Source organism: Macaca thibetana, chromosome 3 (assembly GCF_024542745.1).
Source record: "Macaca thibetana thibetana isolate TM-01 chromosome 3, ASM2454274v1, whole genome shotgun sequence".
NCBI lineage: Eukaryota > Metazoa > Chordata > Mammalia > Primates > Cercopithecidae > Macaca > Macaca thibetana.
In genome coordinates this window covers 102,009,663-102,033,072 of record NC_065580.1, presented here as the reverse complement: position 1 = coordinate 102,033,072, position 23,410 = coordinate 102,009,663, and the positions used below count along the sequence as shown (strand labels likewise).

Here is a 23,410-nt window from a genome sequence, read left to right as displayed (position 1 = left end):
TCTAGAAGGATAAAGACTGGAGATGTATTGCTGACTTGCAAGTAAATAGTGATTTTTTTTTTTTTTCAGACAGTTTGCTCTGTCACCCAGACTGAAGTGCAGTGGCACAATTTCAGCTCACTGCGACCTCCGCCTCTCGGGTTCAAGTGATTCTCGTGCTTCAGCCTCCTAAGTAGCTGGGATTACAGCCGTGTACCACTATGTCCGGCTAATTTTTTGTATCTTAGTGGAGACGGGGTTTCACCATGTTAGCCAGGCTGGTCTGGAACTCCTGGCCTCAAGCGATCCACCCGCCTCCATCTCCCAAAGTGCTGGGACTACAGGCCTGAGCCACCACACCTGGCAATAGTGGATTCTTAACTAAGCTCAGAATACAGGACTACAATCTAAAGAAGTAGTGAGAAAGTAGATACAGTAATATCTCTGCTCTACAAAACAAATGTAACTCTCTCTCATCACAAGAGTCAGGCAGGGTGAGAAATAGAATCGATTTTAAAGGTTTAAATAGTGAGTGGGAATATATATGGCCTCTGTGCTATCACTCCCAATGCTATTCCCATGGCAGACATCATTACCAATCTTGTCACTTTCTTATCCCTTCTTCAGGAAAACCACTATCAACTGATTGGAATTATCACGTAAGATTGAGTTATTTACTATCCTTTCTTTAGAATAAATTTCATTAGTGGGTTTTTTGGAAAAAAAAAAAAAAAAAAGGGTAAGCTGGGGTATGTATAAACTTGAGAAGTTGAAAACAAAGAGAATATATAAATGCTCATATAAAACATTCTGGGGAGCCACTATCAAGGATGGAATATCAGAGTGAATGACCATTATTAGGAAACAAGTGTGATGTTTCAACAATTTTCCATGTGACATTTGGTGACAAATATTTATGTAAGTTACAATAGAATATTTGACTCAAACTTATGCACCAAGTCAGAAATGAACTTAGAACACCAGTCTTTTTTTTCCCATTACCTTCGTAGTTTTAAAACAGTAGTTTTATCATAGGAATTCCACAATCATATAAAATCTTTTGCAAAATTCTAATAATTTAAATAAACTTAAAAAGAGCTGTTCTAAATGTAGTGCTCTTCCACTTAGCTCTTCCCTCACCCATGAGGCACCTCCAGGAGCCAGAGTTTGAAAACTATCAAGTCAATACCCAATTCAGCTAATCAGGCATGGCTAATCCATTGTAGCATTCTTGCTCACTGCACCCAACTCCGTCTCAGAGCTTCTGAAACTCATAAAACCACTGCCAATTGATTGAAGCTGTCAGATGACAGAAAGCCCATTTGCTACCTTATTAATCATGTCACAGACGCAAGCACAGTGTAATTTTTAGGTGATCATATTGTAATAACTTGATGCCACAACGAATTAAATAATAAGTTGCCTAAAAGGAAGATAAAATATTTATTGTTTCAAGCAATTTTTAAAAAATTTATTCCTGCCCCCTTCCTACCAGCAGCACTTCTATCTACTACTTTGCATGTAACTCACAAAGTAAGGCCTCCATTTGTGCCTGGTTTAGCTCATCTAGATAATTCCGGAGAGTTTTTGAACACCCATTTTCACCTAAAACATTCCATGGTTCTAGGACATTTGGCTGCATATTCTGCCAGCACTGACACTCTTGCCACTGCTTTGGTCTTTTTTGTTTGCCTGCTATTGCTCTTGGTTTCCTAGAATGTGTGAATAAACATGTACATCAGGCCAGGGATCTGGCCTTGTAGCCACAGTGCGTTGCACAAACTGTCAGAGAGGAAATGATCCATTTTCAGATATTGATGAGAAGAGTTAGCTCAGCCTTGCTGAGTTTTCAAAAACCCTAGCCCTGCAGAAAATCGAGTCATCCAGAAAACCCAGTCATCCAAATGTGGAACCCTTCACCCAGGGCTTCTTGAAGAGATTCTAGCGCCCACACAGATCTAGAGGATACACTCCATGGACCAAACCCTGTGTCCTGTCACCTGATCAGGAGCAATCTGGTTGCTAGGGAGCCAAGGGCACTCTCCAAGAGAAAAAGTCCCTAACGGTAACACGTTTGCTAGGGAATGTGCAACGTGGACCCGTTTGGGTCACAGTGTGGTGTTTTCTGGTCTGATGACACATATGAAGCCTTACACAGTTTTAGAACCAGCTGAGGGAAGGACTTTCTTGCCTTCCACAGTACACCTAGCATCCTGTGGGGGGCCCAGCAGTCACCAATAAATAGAGGATGTCAGGTCGGGTGTCTGACTCCCCTCACTGGAATCTCACCCTTCTATATGTACAAATACAGTTACCAGACTCCTGTACTTTTTTTTTTTTTGAGACGGAGTCTTGCTCTGTCTCCCAAGATGGAGTGCAGTGGCGTGATCTCAGCTCACTGCAACCTCCGCTTCCCTGGTTCAAGCGATTCTTCTGCATCAGCCTCGCTAGTAGCTGAGAGTACAAGCATGTGCCACCAGGCCTAGCTAATGTTTTTGTATTTTTAGTAGAGACGGGGTTTCACTATGTTGGCCAGGCTGGTCTTGAACTCCTGACCTCAAGTTCTCTGCCCGCCTTGGCTTCCCAAAGTGCTGGGATTACAGATGTGATCCACCACAGCTGGGCTTTACTTTTTGTTCTTGATCTTGTTTCAAATGATACACATGTCTGTCTAAAGACAGCACATTCAGACACACAGCCTTTTCTCCTGCTGAGCTTAGACTTTGGAGAAAACCAAGGCAAGGGAAACTGAATATGATTTTTTAAACTCACAAGATGAACCTCATTTTTTAAATTGTTATAAAATTACTGAAGATTAGCTTTATTTTTTGATTTCCATTTTTTAAGTTCCGGGCTCCCAGGGTCCCAGGAGACCAAGGGGTATTTTCACAGTGTTACCGTGAGTTTACTTCCTGATCATTGCGGAAACGGGGATAGCTTTTTCCAACATTTAGACTCAGGCAGTTGGGAGCCTTGCACAGGGCAATACGAAACTATTATTCATTGTATGTTGGGTGGTTGTTTTGTTTTGGTTTTCTTCATTTTGTTAATCTGTAAGGTAAATTTCCTGAGGCCTACGGTTGGGTTTGTCAGGGCCAGGAACTTGAATGGAGAAGTGCAAGCTGGTGGCTCACAATGTGCCAGTTTTCACAGGGATTGTGGTTGCTAGACTTTCCTTAAAACTTGGAAGCACCAGCAGCCCCAGCCCAGGTGTCTTCAGGGCAGCAATCTGTTGAAGGCAACGTGCTCTCCAATTTTCTGCAGTCGCTATCCCACTTGTTTCTATCATTAGCAATTACCTGTCTGGCTCCAGGAAGCATTTGAGTCTGCTACCTCTGATCAGAGCAGGAAGCTCACGCCTAGGAAATGCCATCACAGGACAGACAAATTACTCCTGTTACCCGGATTTTCCCAGGTTTCTGCAGGCACCAGGCTTCAGACTGCCCCAGGTAGGACACATGTGTACCTGTAGGCCCAACACAAGACCGCTCACTAGGCCTTCCTCAATTCTACACTTGCTTCTCTAGTTGCTTGGTTTTGATATTTTCTCTATTTTTTCCCCTCCAGGATACCCTTGTTAGGTTTTTTTAAACCAGATTTTACTCTCTAAGAGTGTTTGGGGAGGGAGAAACTAAAAAACAAACACAAGTCCTACTATCCCCAAGCTTCCTACGGGTTGGTTTGGGGGAAAATTATAGTGAGAAAAATTTTTTTCCCACTGTATTGGATACATCTCCTTCCATGGGTTAAAATGTCAGTTTTAACTCACTTTTAGATACTTGAGTCTCCAGCCACCCTCCCCACTGTTAGGTGGACTTCTGCCATCTGAAGCAGCAGACACCGCACTTAACCCTGCAAAATGTATTACTGGAGAAGATGTAGTTAGATATGCAGAAGGCACTAATTAGCACCTTTATTGGCTTAGAAAGCATTTTTTATTTTGGTTTTCCTAAGCATTTCTGACTGATTCATGGAAGACATTTGGTTCTTTGGAATATCGTCCAATAGACTAATCAAATTACATGTTTGCAGGGCTCTAAAATAATAGCATTCTACAGCTTTCTGTAGATTTAACTCCTGCATGACTAGGACACGTAGTAGAGGCAGTCAGCAGCACTTGTCTCAGTTGTCAAATTATTAATCTATATTCTTATTTAAAAGAAAGTCTCTTACACTCTGCTGCCACTCATGCTCAATACTTTAAAGCCTATTGGAGTACTTTGCTCTTTTTCACCCACTTGTCTGTTTATTTCCAGATATCGTTGACCCTTCCTCCCCATTCCACTGCTGCCCCCTATTGTAAACCCTTGTCACCTCAAGCCTGAGTTCATCATAACTTCTTCCCAACGTGTTCCCTCTCCCCACTGCCAGGATAAACACTGCCTCTGTCATTCCTCTTCTCATTACAGTGAGTTCAGGACTCACTATAATAGAGCTGGCAAATATGTAACATGCTTGCTTCAACTCCCTCAACACCACACCTGTGACAGTTATCACTAATTTTTATCACAAATTATTCATGACCTTTTCAGGTAAACAAAGATATAGTGTCAAAATCCTGCTCAGCTCAGACCACAAGTACAACTACCTTTCTATTTGAACCAGAACCTGAGATGACACTCCAGTGTCATCTCAGCCCTAAGCTATCAAGTGTTATTCCCTCTTTCTGGATTTTAAAACATTTATAATGTGACCTCATCCTATCTAACGGAAAAATTTCTACCATTGCTCCCTAGCATGAAACCATTTCTTTCATCTGATCACCTTCCATGTGTTTTTCTGCACATATTTAGCTTTCTTCTCATTTCTGTGCCTTTGTTCAAACTCTATTGCTTCCAGCAAATTGATTTTCCTTGCTTTGCTTCTTTGTTTTTTAAAAACCATATCCCTCTTTCATTTACTAGTTTCAGTCTCACCTCTTTTGAGAAGATTTCCCAGCCTGACAACATCTTCATTATGTTTTATTGAGATCCTTTTGTCAACTAACTTTGGGGATCTCAGGTAATTTACAGATGATTCTGTCTCAGTGGGGTTTATAATTTTGTCAGTGAAATGGATGATATCCCTAACAATTTGAGGCAGCACTGGCCAAGAGCCACGTGGGTAGAACCCAAAACGCATGTTAGTGGTTTTCAGAAGAAAGATTCAGTATCAGTGCAGAAGTCAGGAAGGGTCTTATAGAGAATATGGTACCTGGGTCAGGTCTCAAAAGAAGGAGAGGAGAACACAACAGGAAAGACTTTAAGACAGGAGAAACTGGATGAAGAAAGATAAAGAACTAGGAATATAATGAGAAAGAATAAGACTAGAGGGTCTTGTAGAAAAGTTGGTGTAGGTTACATTTGAATTATAAAGATCCCGGACAGTTTGAGTGACATTCTGGAGAGCAAGAGTCATATATTTTACATCGTTGTTCCCTTTACCTAAAACAGATCATTGTTATGAATATTGTCACGTGACAAGCAGTATGGGAACATCTGTTATGTTTACTTGGATTTACTTTGACTTTTTCTTATAATACAGACCAGAAAATTTAGATTTTTTTATTTTATAAGTTCCTATTCTGAAACAAGTTCCTTTTGAAAAGAAATGAGTTTATTCTTCTGGGACCTCTCTGGGAATGGGAGAAGAAATAACTAAATATAAAATAGACAAACGAATTAACCACCTATCAAGTAGTAACTGGCACCAAGCATATCTTTGACAGAAACTGTCTTTTTGCTGTAGGAGTTACTTCTAGTCTTTTCACTCACAGTTATGCTTGGATGTGTTGTTAAACAAGTGCTAATTATATAAACCTACATGTTAAAATGTGCACTCATTGTATGTGTCTTATCCTTGCATTATAATGACAATGCACTCTCACTCGCATCATAATCCTGGCATTATAATGACAATGCATATCTCAGCCAGATAACACTGATGTTTAGTTTGTTTGCTGATGGTGGGAAAGAGTGCTATGAACCAGATACTCTCTCCAGGCTTTTTTCTTTTTCTTTTTCTTTTTCTTTTTTTTTAATACAAAGCTTTAATATGGAATCCGAGATTAAGAATGAATTTGCAGCCTGGGAAGAGGGACCTTAACATCCGTAATCATGGGCTCTTTAACACCACTATTGACCTAAAAAAGACTCTGAATGTTCTGTCTTGTGTTTATGGTTATAGGAAGGTCTGTGGATCCATATTCAGCCCAAACTGAAACTCAGATATGTTTGCTTGTGTAGTTGGTGACCACGAAGAAGAGTTAATCTGCCCACAGAGGTGGTAGTTCTTGGAAAGGGAAAAGAGAAAGAAGTTGAAGGATGCCCATGAGGCACTTCCCTGTAAGTCATCCAGGTGCCCTGAACAGACAACGCCCTGGAGATGAGACTGTCAGACCACTCAGCTAAGATGCCCTAACGTTTGCCAGAAGACAGAGCAGAAGATGAGAGTCCATCCTTTGGGAAGTGCTTCAGTGAGACTCAGAATGTAAGCAGCAAGGGCAGTTGTCCAACCTTTTGCAGTTATTGAAATTCATATAGAAAGAAGGGGCACAGGAAGGCATCTGTCATCGCTAAAGGGAGAAACTCAAATCATTTCTATCAGCAAATGAGCTTGGGTAAGCAATGTTTTATTGGAAGAGATTTCGATACCCCAAGAGGAGAAGTCTCAGAACAACAGGTCCAGTCTCTGCCCACAGCTTCAGGAAGGCCAGGGGAAGGTACCATATGCCTCAGTACATCTCAGCCAGCAATCATTCCCATCACACCTGGCTGCAACAGCTTCATCTCCTGAAGAGAAAATCTTCTCTGCCTTTACTTTTCTTTCAGTTGTTATTTCAATTAACCGCTCCCATTCACCTCTTAACTCCTCAAAGCAGTTTTCTGTTTTCTGTCTCCAATTCTTCTACTACCATTCCCACTTGAAAGCTATACAGTCTTCTTCCCACCTTTCCTCTGAAATAACTCTTCTCAAGATTACGGTGTCATTCCTGCTCATACATAATCAATTAACAATAGCTGATAGGATTGATCGCTCCTACCGTGACACACTGATTTCACTTGCTTTCAGACTCTTCTCTTTTGGTTGTCTTCTTACCTCATTACCTATCTCTTCTCATTTGCTGGCTTCGCATCTTCCTGGCCTCCTCTTTGTCTGTAGGTACTTGTGTGGTCTTCTGTCTCTAAACACATCTACCCATCAACTAGTCCTAAATGTATATATCTATTCCTGGACCTTTCCTCTGTACTCCAGATTTGTATTTCCAACTACCTACTCAATAGTATCTTCTTGGATATCTATTTGAATCACATTTGAATCACAACAAGCCTAAAATTGAATTTCCTATCTCCGAAGCAAAGCCCTACCCTTCTATTGTTTTTCCCATCCCAATAAATTGCCACTCATTCTTCCAGATGCTTGGGCAATATTTTTTGCAGTCATCTTTGAGTTCTTTCTTTCTTTGATATCCCACATTCATTTCACCAGCACATGCTGCCCTATCTACATTTCAAACATAACCAGAATCCAACATTTCTACAACAATTGCTACTCGCCTCGTATAGCCCTATCCTCTCTCCTCTGGATTACTGTATTAGCCTCTGAATTGGAATCCCTGCTTCAACCCTTTCCAACCTCCTCCTCCCATAGCCAACTCTGTGAACAGCAGCTAAAGTTGTTCTTTTTAAAAGAACCAAGATAATACCACGTATTTGTAACACTTTGAAGGGTTCCCTTGTGACACTGAATAAGAGTCAAAATACTTACAGGGATATACATAGCCCTAAATGATTTGGCTTCTGGATAATTCTTTGACCCCTAGCCCTCTACTCGCATCTTTTCTCACTTAACTGCAACCATTCAGGCACACCTTGCTATTCCCAGAACACAGAGGACATACTCCTGCCTCCTGGCTTTGCATATGCCATCTTATTTGCCTGAAACAGCTCATCCCCAGATAACAAATGTTCCCCTCCTTCACTTCTTTCAGGTAGCTGCTGAAAGGTAAGCTTATTTGAGATGCCTTTCCTTATCATCCATCCTCCTAGCATATTACATTTGTATTTATTTGTATATTGCCTCTATCACCATTGCATCTATTTTCTTTAGCATTCTCAGTCCTAACTGAATGCCTCATTTATAGGAGGTAATCAACACATATTTGCTAAATACTGAAGAGACGAATAAAAGGGGTTCTGTCGGAAATTTTGTGTTCCTGTGGGCAAGGAAATAGAGCTGATGTCATGTTTGTTCTTCAGTCTCCAGTCTCCAGCCTAAGTCTAAGGCTCAAGGAGAGATATGGCCTGTAGGAAGAAGTTGAAAAATTACTTTCATCATGGGTTTTATATGACATGAAATACTAGTAATGCTGCCTGAATCTCCAGATGATAGTCGTGTAGTATAATGGATATGAGTATTTCTTTTTTTTTGAGACAGAGTCTCGCTCCTTTGCCCAGGTTGGAGTGCAGTAGCACAATCTCTGCTCACTGCAACTTCTACCTCCAGGGTTCAAGCAATTCTCCTGCCTCAGCCTCCTGAGTAGCTGGGACTACAGGTGTGCACCACCATACCAGGCTAATTTTTTTTTTTTTTTTTTTTTGTATTTTTAGTAGAGACAGGTTTTTGCCATGTTGGCCAGGCTGGTTGCGAACTCCTAGCCTCAAGTGATCTGCCCACCACGACTTCCCAAAGTGCTGGGATTACAGGCGTGGGCAACTGTCTGGCCACGGAATATGAGTGTTTCCATACAAATTCTGCAATAAATAGAGCACCATAAAAGCTCAAAGGCAATGATGGTGGTTCCCAGAGGAGCAGAAGAAGAACATGATGCTCAGAAAGTATTGAAATGACTTATCTATGTGGTGATACCAAGAGGATTCTATTGGAGTAGTAGCAGGGGCAGTGGAAAGGAGCTCATTTATGAAAATATTTGAGATAGCTAATAACTCCCAGAAATACTTATGGGGAGATATTTTGCAGATAGACCTTGTGTCACCAAGAAAGGGGCAATAATCCAGCAAATTTTAGGTACCAATGTTATTGTAACCGAATTTGTACCTACGGACTTGTGAAAATTGAGGCAAATTTTAGTTATAGGAGTTATTTATAGGTTAATTTCAGCATAGCTTTATACTTCTTTCTTACTATTAGAACTGTTTCTTCGTAGTAATTTTTCTTTGAATTAAAATCTACTCTGTGTGCCTCTATATTTTAGTGGCATTAAAACCTTAAATTTAGAGAGCATTCTTTTTTTTTTTTTTTTTTTTTTTGAGACAATTTACAGAGCATTCTTTTCTGCCACCCAAAATTGGCTCACAGAAGTAAGGAAAAGTTAGAGATAAACTTAATGACAGTTGATTTACACCAGTCTACAGTCATTGGAGGTATGCTAGTTTCTGGTTAAAAGAGCAGGAACTTTTAAATCAGACAGACTTGAATTCAAATCATCTCTATCTTTTATTGGGGGTGAAAAATACCTCCTTTTGAGGTGAGAATATACTCAAGATCTACTCTTTCAGACAATTTTAAGTACAAACTACATTATTCTAACACAGTCATCATGCTGTACTTAAGGTCTCTAGAACCTAGTCATCTTATAACTGCAAGTTTATACCCTTTGACCAACTTTATGTATCTTTTTAAAGCTGTGAATATAGACACTTGACTGACATAAAAAAAAAAGTTGGTATTGTACCACATCAAAACAATTGAACTCCAGAGGACTTTGTTGTGGTCCCAAAAGGCTGATGCATAAGAATCAGAAGGCCTGGAGGGAGAAATGCCAGTGACTCACCCACATTGCCCATGCTTTGACTTTTTCAACAGGGATGTGTATACAGGGTGTCTTAGTCTATTTTCTGCTGCTATAACACAATAGCGCAGACTGAGTAATTCATAAAGAAAAGAAGTTTATTTGACTCACAGCTGTGGAGGCTGGGAAGTCCAAGATCAAGTGGCTGCATCTGGTGAGGGCCTTCTTGCTGTGTAATTCCATGGTGGAAGGCAGAGGATAAGCACACAAGAGAGAGAAAATGGGGACCAAACCCATCCTTTTATCAGGAGCCCACTCCCGTGATAATTAACCCAATACTGTGATAAATAACTCACTCCAGGATAAGGGCATTAACCCATTCATAAAGGCAGAGTCCTCACAACCTAATTACATATCAAAAGTCTCACTTTTCAATACTGTCACAATGGTGATTAAGTTTCAACATGAGTTTTGGAGGGGACACTGAAACCACAGCACGGGGCTTTCCTCCCAGGTGTTTCCATGCATAACATGTGTAGTAAATGTCATTAGTCTTCTAGAGGAGAAGCATGACTGTACAGACAGAGAGATCTAAGTTGAAATCTCAACTCCCATACCTACTAACTGGATGGCTTTTGTTAAGTTACTTTACCTTTCTGAGCCTCATTTTCCTCCATGTAATATTTACCTCAAAGGTGGTCTGGTAAGCAAGATAATATATGTATAGTATCTAGCATGTGCATCCTCAATATGCATTAATTTTCTTCCCCTCCCAGTTCTACTGATTAAGAGGCTGAAGTGCCAAGGGCTTTACCTGGCTTAATGGTGGCAAACAAGATACAAAATGGGCCAACCAGATTCCTGCTTAATAAAAATGAGATTTGAGATTTTAGGTAGCTGCAGATGAGCATGACAGCCAGAGAGTCACCATAAAAGGCCAAGCCCCATGTTGGTCATCACAGAACCCAGGAGGAAACCAGGAACAGGACCACTGAAGCCTTATCCCAACTATCTATGTTATTTGGGCCCAGGCCAAGGGCTGAAGACTCACTAGAATGCTTTCTATGGGAGGCATTGGGTCACCTGTAAGATGAAGACACTTAGATCTTGCTGCTACCTTAGTGTACAAAGCCTCAGAAGTGAGTAATAAGGAAACCAGCCTTAGAATGAATTCTAGTTAGTTGACTAGAGTCCCCTGGAATTTCATGTCCACCTGGAACCTCAGAATGTGCTGTTATTTGGAAATAGGGTCTTTGTGCATAGTTAATTAGTTAAGATGAGATCATACTGGATTACATCGTATCCTTAATCCAATGACTGCTGTCCTTATAAGAAGAGAAAAAGACACACACAGAGAAGAGGCCATGTAGAGATGAAGTCATAGAAAGGAGTTATGTAGCTGCAAGCCAACGGACACTGAGGATTGCCAGAGGCCACCAGAAACTAGAAAGAAACCAGGAGGGATTCTTCCCTAGAACTTTCAGAGGGAGATCAGTCTTGGTGACACCTTGATTTTGGGCTTCCAGACTCAATAACTGTGAGAGAATACATTTCTGTTGTTAAAACAACAGAACTTGGTGCTTAAAAGCAACAAGTTTGTGATAATTTGTTACTGCTGCCCTAGGAAATTCATGTGTCACTCTATATCTTATCAGTATTTTATGAGTTTTGACAGGATTTTCCCTCCGATAGTGACTTCTTTTCTTCCTCCTCTTTGGGTCCTTTTCATCTCCACAGTTTTTCTCCCTTTCACCCTTGCCATGACCTTCGGGTCCCCAGTTTCTGGTACTGTTCTAGCATCCACCCTTCTCAGTGTGTCTCTCAGCTCCCTCAAGCTCAGTGCAGCTCTCTCATCATGGCTGAAGTCAGCACGCAGCAGGGCTGATATTAATAGAAGGCTGGGCCTCCATTCCTCCACCTGCCTCTAACCAGCTGTGACCAACAATCACGGCACTTGACCATTCTGTGCCCCAAATTCCTCATCTGCAAAAAACAAAAAGACAAAACCAACCATGCTACCACACGGGCCATGGAGTTTAAAATATGATCAATGAGAAAGGGCCTTGTACAAGCAAAGGCTCAATTAAACGTGTAAGAAGCTATTCCATTATTATTAAAAAGCTTGCTGAAGATAAAGGACCTGGCAAATCGAGACTGTGTTTCTGATCTCAGAGTCATATCACTATCCCAATTTTCCTCCAGGTCTTTACTTCATGTCTGTGCCTTTCCAGTTCATTGACTTGGTTCAGAAGAGGAAGGGCTATGATTTGTCCTTAATTTCTGGGAAGTGAAGCTTTTAGTATAGTTACTGGTGACCCTAGAACCAGTGCCAGGCCTCTCACCACAACCGGGGCAAGAGAAAACACCAGGGGGATATGAAATGCTGGCTATATTTCTTAAGTTTTTGCTTTTCCTTGAGTCTGAACTATTATGAGCAGAGAGGTACTTACATTTGATTTATTGGCAAAAATCTTTACAGTATTTGGCATCATGAAACTTTTATATTAGAAAAAATAAAGAAGGTTTGTGAAAGGGGAAATTTCAATGATACATATAGATTTTCTTTTAAAGGTAGTGAAAAATTCGAAATTTAAACTGGTTTGTAGCCAATCATCAATCTTAATGTAAGACTGCAGTAGAGGAAGTGAAATAATTAAAACCAGCAAAGTAAGTGACTATTAGACTAATAATTTTTTCATCTAACCATTAAGTTCCTAATTTATGTCATTTTTTTCACACAAATTCTTCATAATATTTCATCCATTTTGAAGCATACTTTTTCACATTTTTAACACTTGTGAAATCAAGATAAGTCTTACAGTCAATATTGCCTTTTATTTGTAATTGCCAGATTTTTTTTTCCTAAAATATGAATGCATTTTATAATTGAAGGGTCTTAGATTCTATAAAATAAGGTATTGCATTTAATGAAGGTGGAAACTGTGAGTCCTGTAATTAAATTTCTTTTTCTTTTTATAATGCTTTTATCAAACCTCAGTGAAACAAGTGTGATACATTTTCTCCTTCAAAAATACTTGTACTGTTTGCTTTAGAATTCAGACATCTATTCTCGCAAACAAGTGCATTATTAGAAAGAGGGAATGTAAGTGCAATTTTGAGACCAAAGAATAGAAAAAAAAAACTAGATTCAGAAATAAAAGTATAATACAGGATGGGGAAAATGAAACAATTTCATTTTCATAATTACATCCTTGCAAATGTCTTCATAGAACCCAGTGAGTTTATGCTATCATCTGAGCTGTCGATGATATGGCAAAGGCCTGGGTTCAGCCCTTAACCTGCTGCTGGGGAAGCACCTATCATTTTTGTCGCAGTTGTATGTCAAGTGAAGGGATTGAACTGGGTAGTTTTTGAGGGCCGATCATTTCTAGAAGCCTCTGATAATTCTCATTTTAAGAAGATTTATTCACATAGATATTTTAATATATCTCCTACTCAGCTTCGCAAAGCATAACTGCTTCTCTTGTCTTACCAGTGCGGTCAATGACTCGTTGAAAGTTTTCATTTGCAGAGACACTGTAAAGAAACAAAAGTATTGTGAGTCAAACAATGTGTGTAAATAAATTATACTAAATTACTTTTTAATTAAACAGATGAGAGCAAATGCAGAGTTAGGTTTTAGTAAGAGAGGACTTTCAGAAACCAATAAACAGTCAGGGACTAAAGTAGTATTTTATTTTGTAGTTTTAAGCTGATACATAGTTTTGACAAGAATAGGGTAATACTTCAATTACAATTAAAATGAAAATCCCTACACATCCCCCACCTTGCCCAGGCAGAGTTACACTCATTGTTTTCATGGATCTTTGCAAGAGAAATGTATAAGGCACACACACACACACACACACACACACACACACAAAGACTTACAAGAATCCAGAGTCCAGCCACTGCTGAATACTTTCTTGCTTGGAATCTTCTACAAGTAAGAAAGAACAGATCAGTTAGTCAAAGCACAACCAGCTAAAAGGACGCTACCCTGTTTACTCAGCCACCACTCAATTGCTCTATTTCCCACATATTTAGTCACATGTTTCCTTCCATAAGCATATTCATTTTTTTTTCCTGAAGGCAAAACCTCCTGTTTTCCATGATCAGCCTTTCCTGAGAATGAAGTGTAAACTTGTCAAAAGACTGTAACTTAAAAAAAAGAAAGAAAATGTGAGAGAGAAGAAAAATAAACCACTGAAGAGCAAGAGATGTTAGAATAATTTTTAAAGTACCTGGTGTGAATACAAAGGGTAAGAAAGCATAAGAGACTTTTGTCTTTCTGTTGTTGGATATAAATCACCACAGAGCCTCTCCTTATTGAATCACGACATTTACCTAAGGCAGCCAGCCAGTGATGGTTATTTGCAAGGAGTTCTCTGCCAGGTTAGAAACCAAATTTGCATTCATTCCAGGGACAAATTGCACTAGAGTCCCTGGATTGCCAAAGGCACCCTGTGTTAAAAAGGCACTGGTCTTTTAAGGTGGATCTTTATCATTGGCTTAACAAATAGTCAACAGGCAAAAAGGAGTGGATGTAAAGCAGCATTTCCTGTTAAATATTTGTTCCCATTCTGCTTGGCAACTGTGTACTCTGGGCTAATTTTGTTTGACTTTATGCTGTCAAATAGTGAGGTGCCTGAATTATCCCCCTCACAAGGTATCAGGTGAACCATAGAAGCCAGGTGGACACAGGAGGTCCATATTGCTCTTCACTTGAACTGCTGTGAAGTTAGAATGAATTGGGTGATGGGCAAAGAAGAAAAACCATTCAACAGTTACATAATGGGGGCAGGGGGGTGCTGGAAGTATTTTCTTACTTATTACTCTTTAAATGATTAAAATTTTTGTCAATGCCTCCTGCAGGACCCAACAGATCAGAGTTTTTCAATAAAATGTTTGATGACCTGAAAGAAGCCTCATGCCCAGACCCTAAACAGCTTCAAAGTCCTGGGAACTTAAGAGGAGGGATATCTGGAGTGGAAAGGAGCAGAGTTCATTCATTAATTGGTCTACTTCTTTCAAGGAGGTCTGTGTTCTGAATGTCTATAGCAGAAGTCAGAAGTGCCCATTTCATAAATGTTTTTGGCATCATGCCGGGAACACTGGTATATTCAAAGCCAAATACTTTTGTTCCAAAATCACCTGCCCCTGGCCAAAAGCTCCCACATCCCTCACCACTCACAGAGGAATGCTTTCAAATAGGCCTGAGGGTCCTTCTCACCCAGCATGGGGATGGCGGGACCCTGGCTTTCCTCCTCAGGGCCAGGGGGTAGCCGCTCATCCAGTGGAGCCCACATGCTCTTGGTGCACTTCAGGATGTCTCTCTTGCTCTTTTCCTTGCCTTCTTGAAGGTTGTCAGATCCTTGTGATTTCTGTGCCATCATAGGAGAGTAATTCTGCAAACTAACTTAAAACACACACACACAAACAAATCAGACACAATGAGTTCAGCTTCTGGGCTTGGCTCAGTGAAAGGGAGAAAGAAGGCCAGAATGCCTACAGTCAGATGAACGATCCAGCTTCACAGTCATACATGAACCTGGCTCGCCCACCTGAGCCAAGCTCCCTGTCTCAGTTTGGTGAAATGCTTCCCTCTCCATGGCAAAGCAGCTGGGACGCAAGTGGCCATGTCAGTCATCAGACCACATGTACACTCTGCAGATTCGCTTTGATGGTCTGGGATGTGGATGGAGAGCAAAGAAATTAGACTTGAGGGCACACCCAGTAAATAGCCTTCAAATTTATCCAACAGTTATATCTACAAAATTATTTTTGAGACCCAAATATTGGAGAAAAATGAGGGCTTTGGCAACAGATTTGCTTGGCTCAGTCCTATTTCTGCAACTTGTGTGGCCTTACGTAAACTATAGAACCTTTCTGCATTCCCTTATTTCTGAACTGGGGATACACTCTACTGAATTTTAGCAACTTAACCTCAGTGGAATACTTACTATGTGCTAGATTCTATGCTGAATTCTATACATTCATTATTTAATTTAATTGTCAATGAAGGAAGTAATATAGTAGTCACAATTTTATGGTAAATTGAAGACCAGAGAGATTAAGTTGCATGTCCAAAGCCAAACAGCCAGCCAGGACTCAAAGCCAGGCACTGGACCCCAAGTATGTTCCTATGAGTATACTACATACCCTATACGATGGCTGGGGCAATTAAAATATTTATGAGTATATTACACACCTGGCGCAAAAAGTATCAGCTGCCCCCATTATTTAACTTGACCTTCCTGAACATCCTGTAAAACTAGCAGAGTAAGAGCAGGACACAGCAGCTTAGCGCAGCAACAGAAATTGTTCGGTCTCCACAGACTATAAGCACCATGAAAACAAGGGCCGTTCTCTTACTCATTTATGTATCTCTAGAATTTAACTGGATTTTTGGCACATAGTAGGTGGTGAATTAACAAATATCAAACTAAAATAGCAAAGTGAGGTTTCAAACCACACTTTCTGATGCAATTACTTCCATGACATATGCTTTAATTTGAATTTGTTTATTCTTCAGGTTTAGAGAAATGACCAAATAGCCAAACACTTACTTCAGTAGCATTTCTAGGATCCCTAAACTTATGCATAATCACTGATCACATGACATGTACATCATTTCTAATCTGTTTGCAAAAGGCAAACCATTCAGATTTATTACAAATGTAAATATTTTCTTTCAAGTATAGGTGAGCATTCTAGACGCTACTGGCAGCATAATTTTCTTACCTGCTTTATATATTCAAATTCTGTCAGGTATAAATATATACAGTTATTGTTGCAATTTTAAATTACTACAAAAATTAATAATAATGATGGCTGTCAATTTTATGTTAAAAACAAACCTTTCAATTACTTAAAAATTAAAGGAAAAAATAGTTAAATCTACATTAACAGTCAATATTTTAGCCAGTTAACTTTAGGAATATCCACTGGTAGCAAATTATAAAAATTTCAATAATAATACAAGACAAAATAACGCAGATTGAATTATATTCCTAACCTTTGGAGAATTGTTTGGTATACTAGAATTCATAACATTAAACAAAATAACATTTAAAAATCTCACTGAAATTGTACTTATTTAGCTTCACATAGGTTTTGGGTCTTTTAAGGAAACAAATAAATCTCTTCAGCAGTGCCTTGTATCTTGTGAGCATGAATGATAATAACAGCATCAACACTGACAGTGCAAAATTTCACAAGAAGGAAAAACTCCAAAATTATGCTTAACAACATTCATGAAATATCAGATTCAATAAAAGACCAAAAGCTTTGAAGAAAACAATAACATATTACAGAAAACGTATTACAGAAAAATAAGATCCCCAAAATAATCTCACTCCTTCACTGACCTTGGCCGAAAGTGAGTTTCATTTAGAATGGGAGAGTTTGCACTGTGGAGGAAACAAGAAGCTATCAAGTAGCTGATAGTACTCAAATTGCTGCTTCTGTATCATAATGACAAATTTTAAGTTAGCGACTGCTTTTTCAAATGTAACACTGGAGAAATTGTTGAATTTTTAGGTAAACGTGCTGCTTTATTTGTACGTCCCCAAACTTCCATCTTATAATGAATGACATACTTGACCTCAGCCTCCAGGCCTTACACAATCAGTGAGGATATTCTCTCTGCCAGCTCTGTTGTACTTGGCCACAGAGCAGGAAAAAGGCTTGCCAAAGAAAATGGGAACCCTTGCTAAAAGCAAGGGTCAGGGACCAGTTCGTAAAGAAAACCTCTTTTGTTCCTTCTGTTTTAGTGGATGCCTTCCCAGCTGGTAAACAAATCTGCTTCTGGAAATGGATTTTCTGAAGCTTGTGTGGTCTTCCTTTGGCATTCACTCGCTTGACCCACAGAGCAGCCCTTCGGAAAGGGACACAGATCAGGCAGCATCCTGGAATTGCTCAGTGGATAGTCAGGGCACAAGTTATGGCATGTGACTGCCTGCAGACTTCTCTAATTAGTCCATCCACCCCAAGGGCCTTTGGGAACCCAGTTCTTGCTAATTCTTTGACTTGGCCCCAAGAGGAGTCCTCATTCTGGATCATGTCATTCCATGCCTGGGGAATCCAGTACTTTCTCTCTCTTCAAATCCCTTCTACTCTGATTACTATGCTGTCATTTATCCTCATGTGTATACAAAACTTCTACTCATGTGGGAAATTGCATATAGTATCACATTTAACTAAAAAAAAAGAGGATGCAAAACTGTATATGCACTAAGAACTCAATTTTGTAAAAACAAAATAAACAAATGCCTTGAAAAAGGGGGGAAAAAGCACCAAAATGTTATCAAGGTTTAAAAATTTTAAAAATAATCAAAATCAGAAAAAAAGGCTTTGTTACATTAATTCTACCTCACATTTTCTTAACTTGAGCAAATTCATCCATACATGCTCCTTTTCACTGTGAAGCTTTAGAGCCACAGTGAAATCATAAAACTTGGTGCTTTGACACTTAAAGCAGTGACAATGATTACATTCTTGCCCTCTAAGTTATTTCACTTTTTGTATCTTTATGCAAACAGGTTTTCTTGCCAAACAGGTTGTTCATACTAGGATAATACAGATCGTGTTTTATTTAGTCTCTGTTCCCCACAGATCCCAACACCTTTGACCCAAGGTAACTAATCTTTATTAGTGAATTGCTTGGTTACTTGGGAAAGGAGCATTCAGTTGGCTTTGTCAGCTTTCTTAGTTCTTATCTGGTTAAAAGAGCAAGTGTTTTCAGGTCAGATAACACTAGGATTTTAATATCAGCTCTGCTGTTTTCTGATATCTTGGGAAATTTTCAAACTTTTCTGATATTCTATTTCCTCATATCTATAATGAGTATGAAATAAATACTTTATGGAATTGTTAGGAAAACTTAATGGAAAATATGTCCAAAACAATCATCACTCATATTAGTCAGTTTTCTTTCTTTTTCCTTCTCTTCTGTATGTTGCTTCTTGTCTTTATCCTGTGAGGAACTGTCAAGTAAAGAAGTATCACCAATCAATGCAATCACTTTTCTAATAGAAAATAAATTTGACCCTGTTAGTTTGTGGGTAACCTGTATTGTCTTGAAATTACTTAGTTTGGATGATTGAGAAGTAGATGTATTTGGGAGAGTGAGAATAGAGTGTTTCTGTGACCATGAGAATGTGGATTTCCCTGAGATGAGTTAGAGGTGCTTATCAGAGTCTTGAGATTCCTTCAGTTATAGACTAAATTTTAAGGTTATAATTGTAGTCTGTAGCTCCAGCCTTGGCCACCATTTCTGATTAAACTCAGTGGCCAAGAAGAGAACTGCATAATGGGAGAACAGCCCGAGGCATTCTGCATCCAAATGGATTTCTAACACCGTGTCTGCATCTCATCCATGGATCCTCATTGTCATTGCCTCTGTTCAGGCCTTCCTAAGATCTCAAATAGTGTCCAGGCTTGCCTTGTTCACCTCCCTACTTAATATAGTGACTTCTCCAAGAGCAGCATTGAAGAGAAGTCTACATAGATCCATGTGTTCCATTAAGACCTGCCCCTGGCCGGGCGCGGTGGCTCAAGCCTGTAATCCCAGCACTTTGGGAGGCCGAGGCGGGTGGATCATGAGGTCAAGAGATCGAGACCATCCTGGCTAACATGGTGAAACCCCGTCTCTACTAAAAAAAATACAAAAAACTAGCCCTGGCGCGGTGGCGGGCGCCTGTAGTTCCGGCTACCGGGAGGCTGAGGCAGGAGAATGGCGTAAACCCGGGAGGCGGAGCTTGCAGTGAGCTGAGATCTGGCCACTGCACTCCAGCCTGGGCGACAGAGCGAGACTCTGTCTCAAAAAAAAAAAAAAAAAAAAGACCTGCCCCTTTCCCAATCATGATGCCATTCATGGAAGTTTATAAAGGAAGCCTCCAGAACCCCTCCTGTTCTCAGAAAAATGACTACCACAAATCTCAGTACCACTTATATTACCTACACAAACTAAGAGACCAGTCCTGAGAGGCTGGCACTCTGAGAGAACCAACTCATCCTTCTTCCCCTGGAAGACCACAGGAGCAATCATATCATGCCGTTGGGCCATGCTCTTGTGGCAGTGAACATCACTTCATCTGGCCCAATCTTCCACCCTTCCTGGAGACTCTCCCAACACCTGTGCCCTCTGGAACTCATGCCCTGTCACCTACCAATACCCCTGCATCCTAACCTCTTCACTGAATATCCCTTCATCTTCTATCTCTAACTGAAACTGGGATATGGCTTCTCAAGCTATGGCCCTTTCATTTATTCCTTAAAAAATCTGCACTGTAGTCTTCAAGACAGTGTAAATTTCATCTATGATTTTTGTTGCTGCTTCCAAACCTTGTTTCCTCTGTCCTTTGAAGTATATGCCATCTGACTATGTAGTTATCAACATCTAGGGCATTCACCTTCATTTACTGAAAATTTTAGGATATATTTCTGTAATCTTTCTGGAAGATTTCATTATCAATGTAGATGGCTTGCCAACACCAGGTTACTCAGTTCAATGACCTGTTCACTTTCCATAATCTTTCCCTCTGCTTGATTCCTATGGTTTTACTTCACTGTAAGAGAACACTCTCCAAAATCCTAATTTCAAACATCCCCCATCACCTCTATTCTACTCATAGACTTTGTTTGGGCACCGTTTTTGTCCTCCTTACTGGATCATTCCCTTTACTTTACAATATACTTTAATGTGACTCACCTTAAATGTATCTTCCATGTGACCACCTTGAATCCCTCTCCAGCTCCTACCTTAGTTTTTAATGAAACCAGTGATGATTCCCAAATTCTCATTTCCAAATCTGGTCCAGCCTGTGAGTTTACTTCATACCAGGGTATTCCCGCTTACTTAACATTTCCACTTGAATGTCTGTACACATTTTGTACCACACTGAATTGTTTATTCTTTCCTGGACTTCTTGACCCTCCCATATACCTGCCTTTATTCTAGTGTGCTTCATCTCAGTAAACAGGGCCACTATTCAGGCAGTTGCTTATGCCAAGAACTTATAAGTCTTCCCTGATTCCTCTATTCCTTTCATTCCCACTTTAAACCACTAAAAAAAAGAAGGAGCTGATATGGTTTCGCTGTGTCCTCACCCCAATCTCATCTTGAATTATAGTTCCCATAATCCCCACATGTTGTGGGAGGGACCCAGTAGGAGGTAATTGAATCATGGAAGCAGTTACCTCCATGCTGTTCTCATGATAGTGAGTGAATTCTCACGAGATCTGTTGGTTTTTTAGGGGGCTTTTCCCCATTTTGCTCTGCACTTGTCTTTGCTGCAAGCATGGGAAGAAGGACGTGTTTGATTCCCATTCCACCATGAATGTAAGTTTCCTGAGGCCTCCCCAGCCCTGTGGAACTGTGAGTCAATTAAACCTCATTCCTTTATAAATTACCCAGTCTCGAGTATTTCTTCATAGCAGTGTGAGAACTGACTAATACAGGAGCCATTAAAATATATCTCAGACCAACCACCTCCAATGCTATCAACCAGCAGAACTCGCAGTCTCACTTGTATCACAGCAAAATGCTTTCATTTGTGCTACTATCCACACCTTTCCTGCTCTTTATAACCCACTTGAGTCAGTATGCTAGTGGTCAACTTTCACTTCTTATCATTTCAGAATTTTTGGCAGCGTTTGATGTCATTAACCACATCATCTTAATGAAAATAATCATTTAACTTGGTTTTTAATATAAGCCTCTCTAAGATTTTCTCCTACCTCAAAGCTTTTTTCCTCAAGCTTTTTTGCTGATTTTCTTCTCTCCAACCTCTAAATTTTGAGTGATCTATACCTCAGTCCTAACCCCCTTATCTTTTCTGTCTACATGCCTCCCTATATGAGTGTGGCTTTAAAGGCCCCTCTGTCATCCCCATAGTTCAGTGTAAATCACTGGTAAGGTACTTTCACATTTTTTTATAAGTCTGTTACACTGTGTTCCACTTATGTTTAACCATCATGGGATTTTCTTCAAGACAGAGATCTTAGCGTTTATATCATAATTGCATGGAAAATGTACTCAATGTATATTTGTTGAATGAATGACTATTTAAATGAATACCAACAAGGAATTGAGGAATACCAAAGCCAATCTGATTATAAAATAATTAAGGACTGTTTGGTATTTAGCAGTTAGGCAACTTATCAGAAAGTACACACTAACCAGAATCAGGTACACAGTATCAGAAAATATAGCATTGTAGATATGAATTAGAAAAAGTAAGAGATTATACACACACAGACACATACATGCACAGACATAGACACACAGTCAAATGTACACACACACGCACACACACACACAATCTTTCTCTGTTTTGAAGCAAAATTTTCTGAGTTATCACTTGATGCCTGCTTATTCTGTCATTTTTACAAACATTAACTGAGTAAATACCTTCTTTTACCTTCTCTTATGTGCCTCCCAACAGCTAACAAGCAGATGAAAAATCTTAATCCATTGCCAAGGAAACAAAAAAGTAATTTATTTTTAATTAATCAGTAAATAGTTATCAATTGGCTGCATGACATTGGGCATGCAGTTTCAAGTTCTCTTGGAATGTAATTTCCTTTTGCATAATTTGAGAGAATTAGACAACATGAGATAATTCCATAAGTTCATTATTCTGTTTCTAGCCTCCACATAGACTGTTTAATGTTTGGCCAATGGAGTTCACACTTTAAAGACATTTTAAAGTTGCAGTCATCAAAATAATAAATATAATGATAATAAAATTCTTCTATTACTCAAAGGTTTGGAAGATCTCTCAAAAACTCAAGCAACAAAATCAAGCCAGGAATGTCCTTCTGCTCTCCCTCCCTATCCAAGTACTAAAGTCCCACAAACACTTGTAAAGATTTTCAAATGATTCAGTGAAGTAGAGGCAGATCCTGGGGAATACAGTGTTCTGTCAACACTCTGCTGGGAGGAACAAGCAGTCTGTGATGACTTGTTCTGTGGGTGGCTTCCTCCCACCACAAAATATGTGAAGGGTGCTCACTCCTGCCATTTAGGAGCAAGCTGGATTTAAAGACAAGGCAGTTGTGCCCAAGCTGGAACCCAAAATCAGACTTCCTGGAGTTGGAATATTCATATTTTACTGGTGAAAATAAGCAAAAGACTATTAATTTAAAGACTGTATATACTGCTTCCTGGAAACTTGAAATGACTTCAAGGCTGATAAAGTTGGATAAACTGATTCATCTACTGCTAGCCCTGTTTCAGTCCCTTTCCAACTTTAAAGAGATTTTTTTTTCTTCATGATTTCCCTCTTTATCCACCATTTCTCCTTTTGCCTTCTCAACATTTGCTTTGCTTCATTTTGGGGAGGGGGAGTGAAAGGTGAGAGGGCATCTGTGATTCACCTCTCATCTCCTATTCCAACATCCCGGCAATCTAAATTCCTTCATGGACACCATATTCTGGATGCACAGAATTACTTGTTCCAAGATGCATCATCGTCTTGACCCTACTAAATGCAGATCTTTCTATAAGCACTGACCTTGTCTTCACTAGATACTGTTTCATTAAGCTCAAATAGAACTTATTCTATAGAAACTTCTTTCTTTCTCACTCTTCACCCCTGACTCTAACCTACTTCTGACACTCACAGCAACCTGTGTAGCCCCTTATTGTAGCCTCTTCACACTCAAGTTGAGAGGCTTATTTTCACCTCTGCCTTT

At 39.7% G+C, this 23,410-nt stretch overlaps 3 protein-coding genes across 3 annotated transcripts in view; 2 read left to right on the top strand and 1 right to left on the bottom strand.

The window, feature by feature from the left end:
• The window catches only part of GGCT (gamma-glutamylcyclotransferase), a 1,150,694-nt gene that overhangs the window by 82,001 nt on the left and 1,045,283 nt on the right, over positions 1-23,410 (top strand). The window lies entirely within an intron of this gene.
• NEUROD6 (neuronal differentiation 6) overlaps positions 1-23,410 on the top strand; it is a 779,410-nt gene that overhangs the window by 539,540 nt on the left and 216,460 nt on the right. The window lies entirely within an intron of this gene.
• ITPRID1 (ITPR interacting domain containing 1) overlaps positions 1-23,410 on the bottom strand; it is a 105,772-nt gene that overhangs the window by 74,521 nt on the left and 7,841 nt on the right. The window contains exons 2-4 of the mRNA XM_050783263.1: positions 14,943-15,128; positions 13,601-13,649; positions 13,203-13,246 (exon numbers count right to left, since the gene is read on the bottom strand). Coding sequence (XP_050639220.1) covers positions 13,203-13,246; positions 13,601-13,649; positions 14,943-15,105 — 256 coding nt within the window. The 5' untranslated portion in view covers positions 15,106-15,128. The remainder of the gene's footprint in view (positions 1-13,202; positions 13,247-13,600; positions 13,650-14,942; positions 15,129-23,410) is intronic.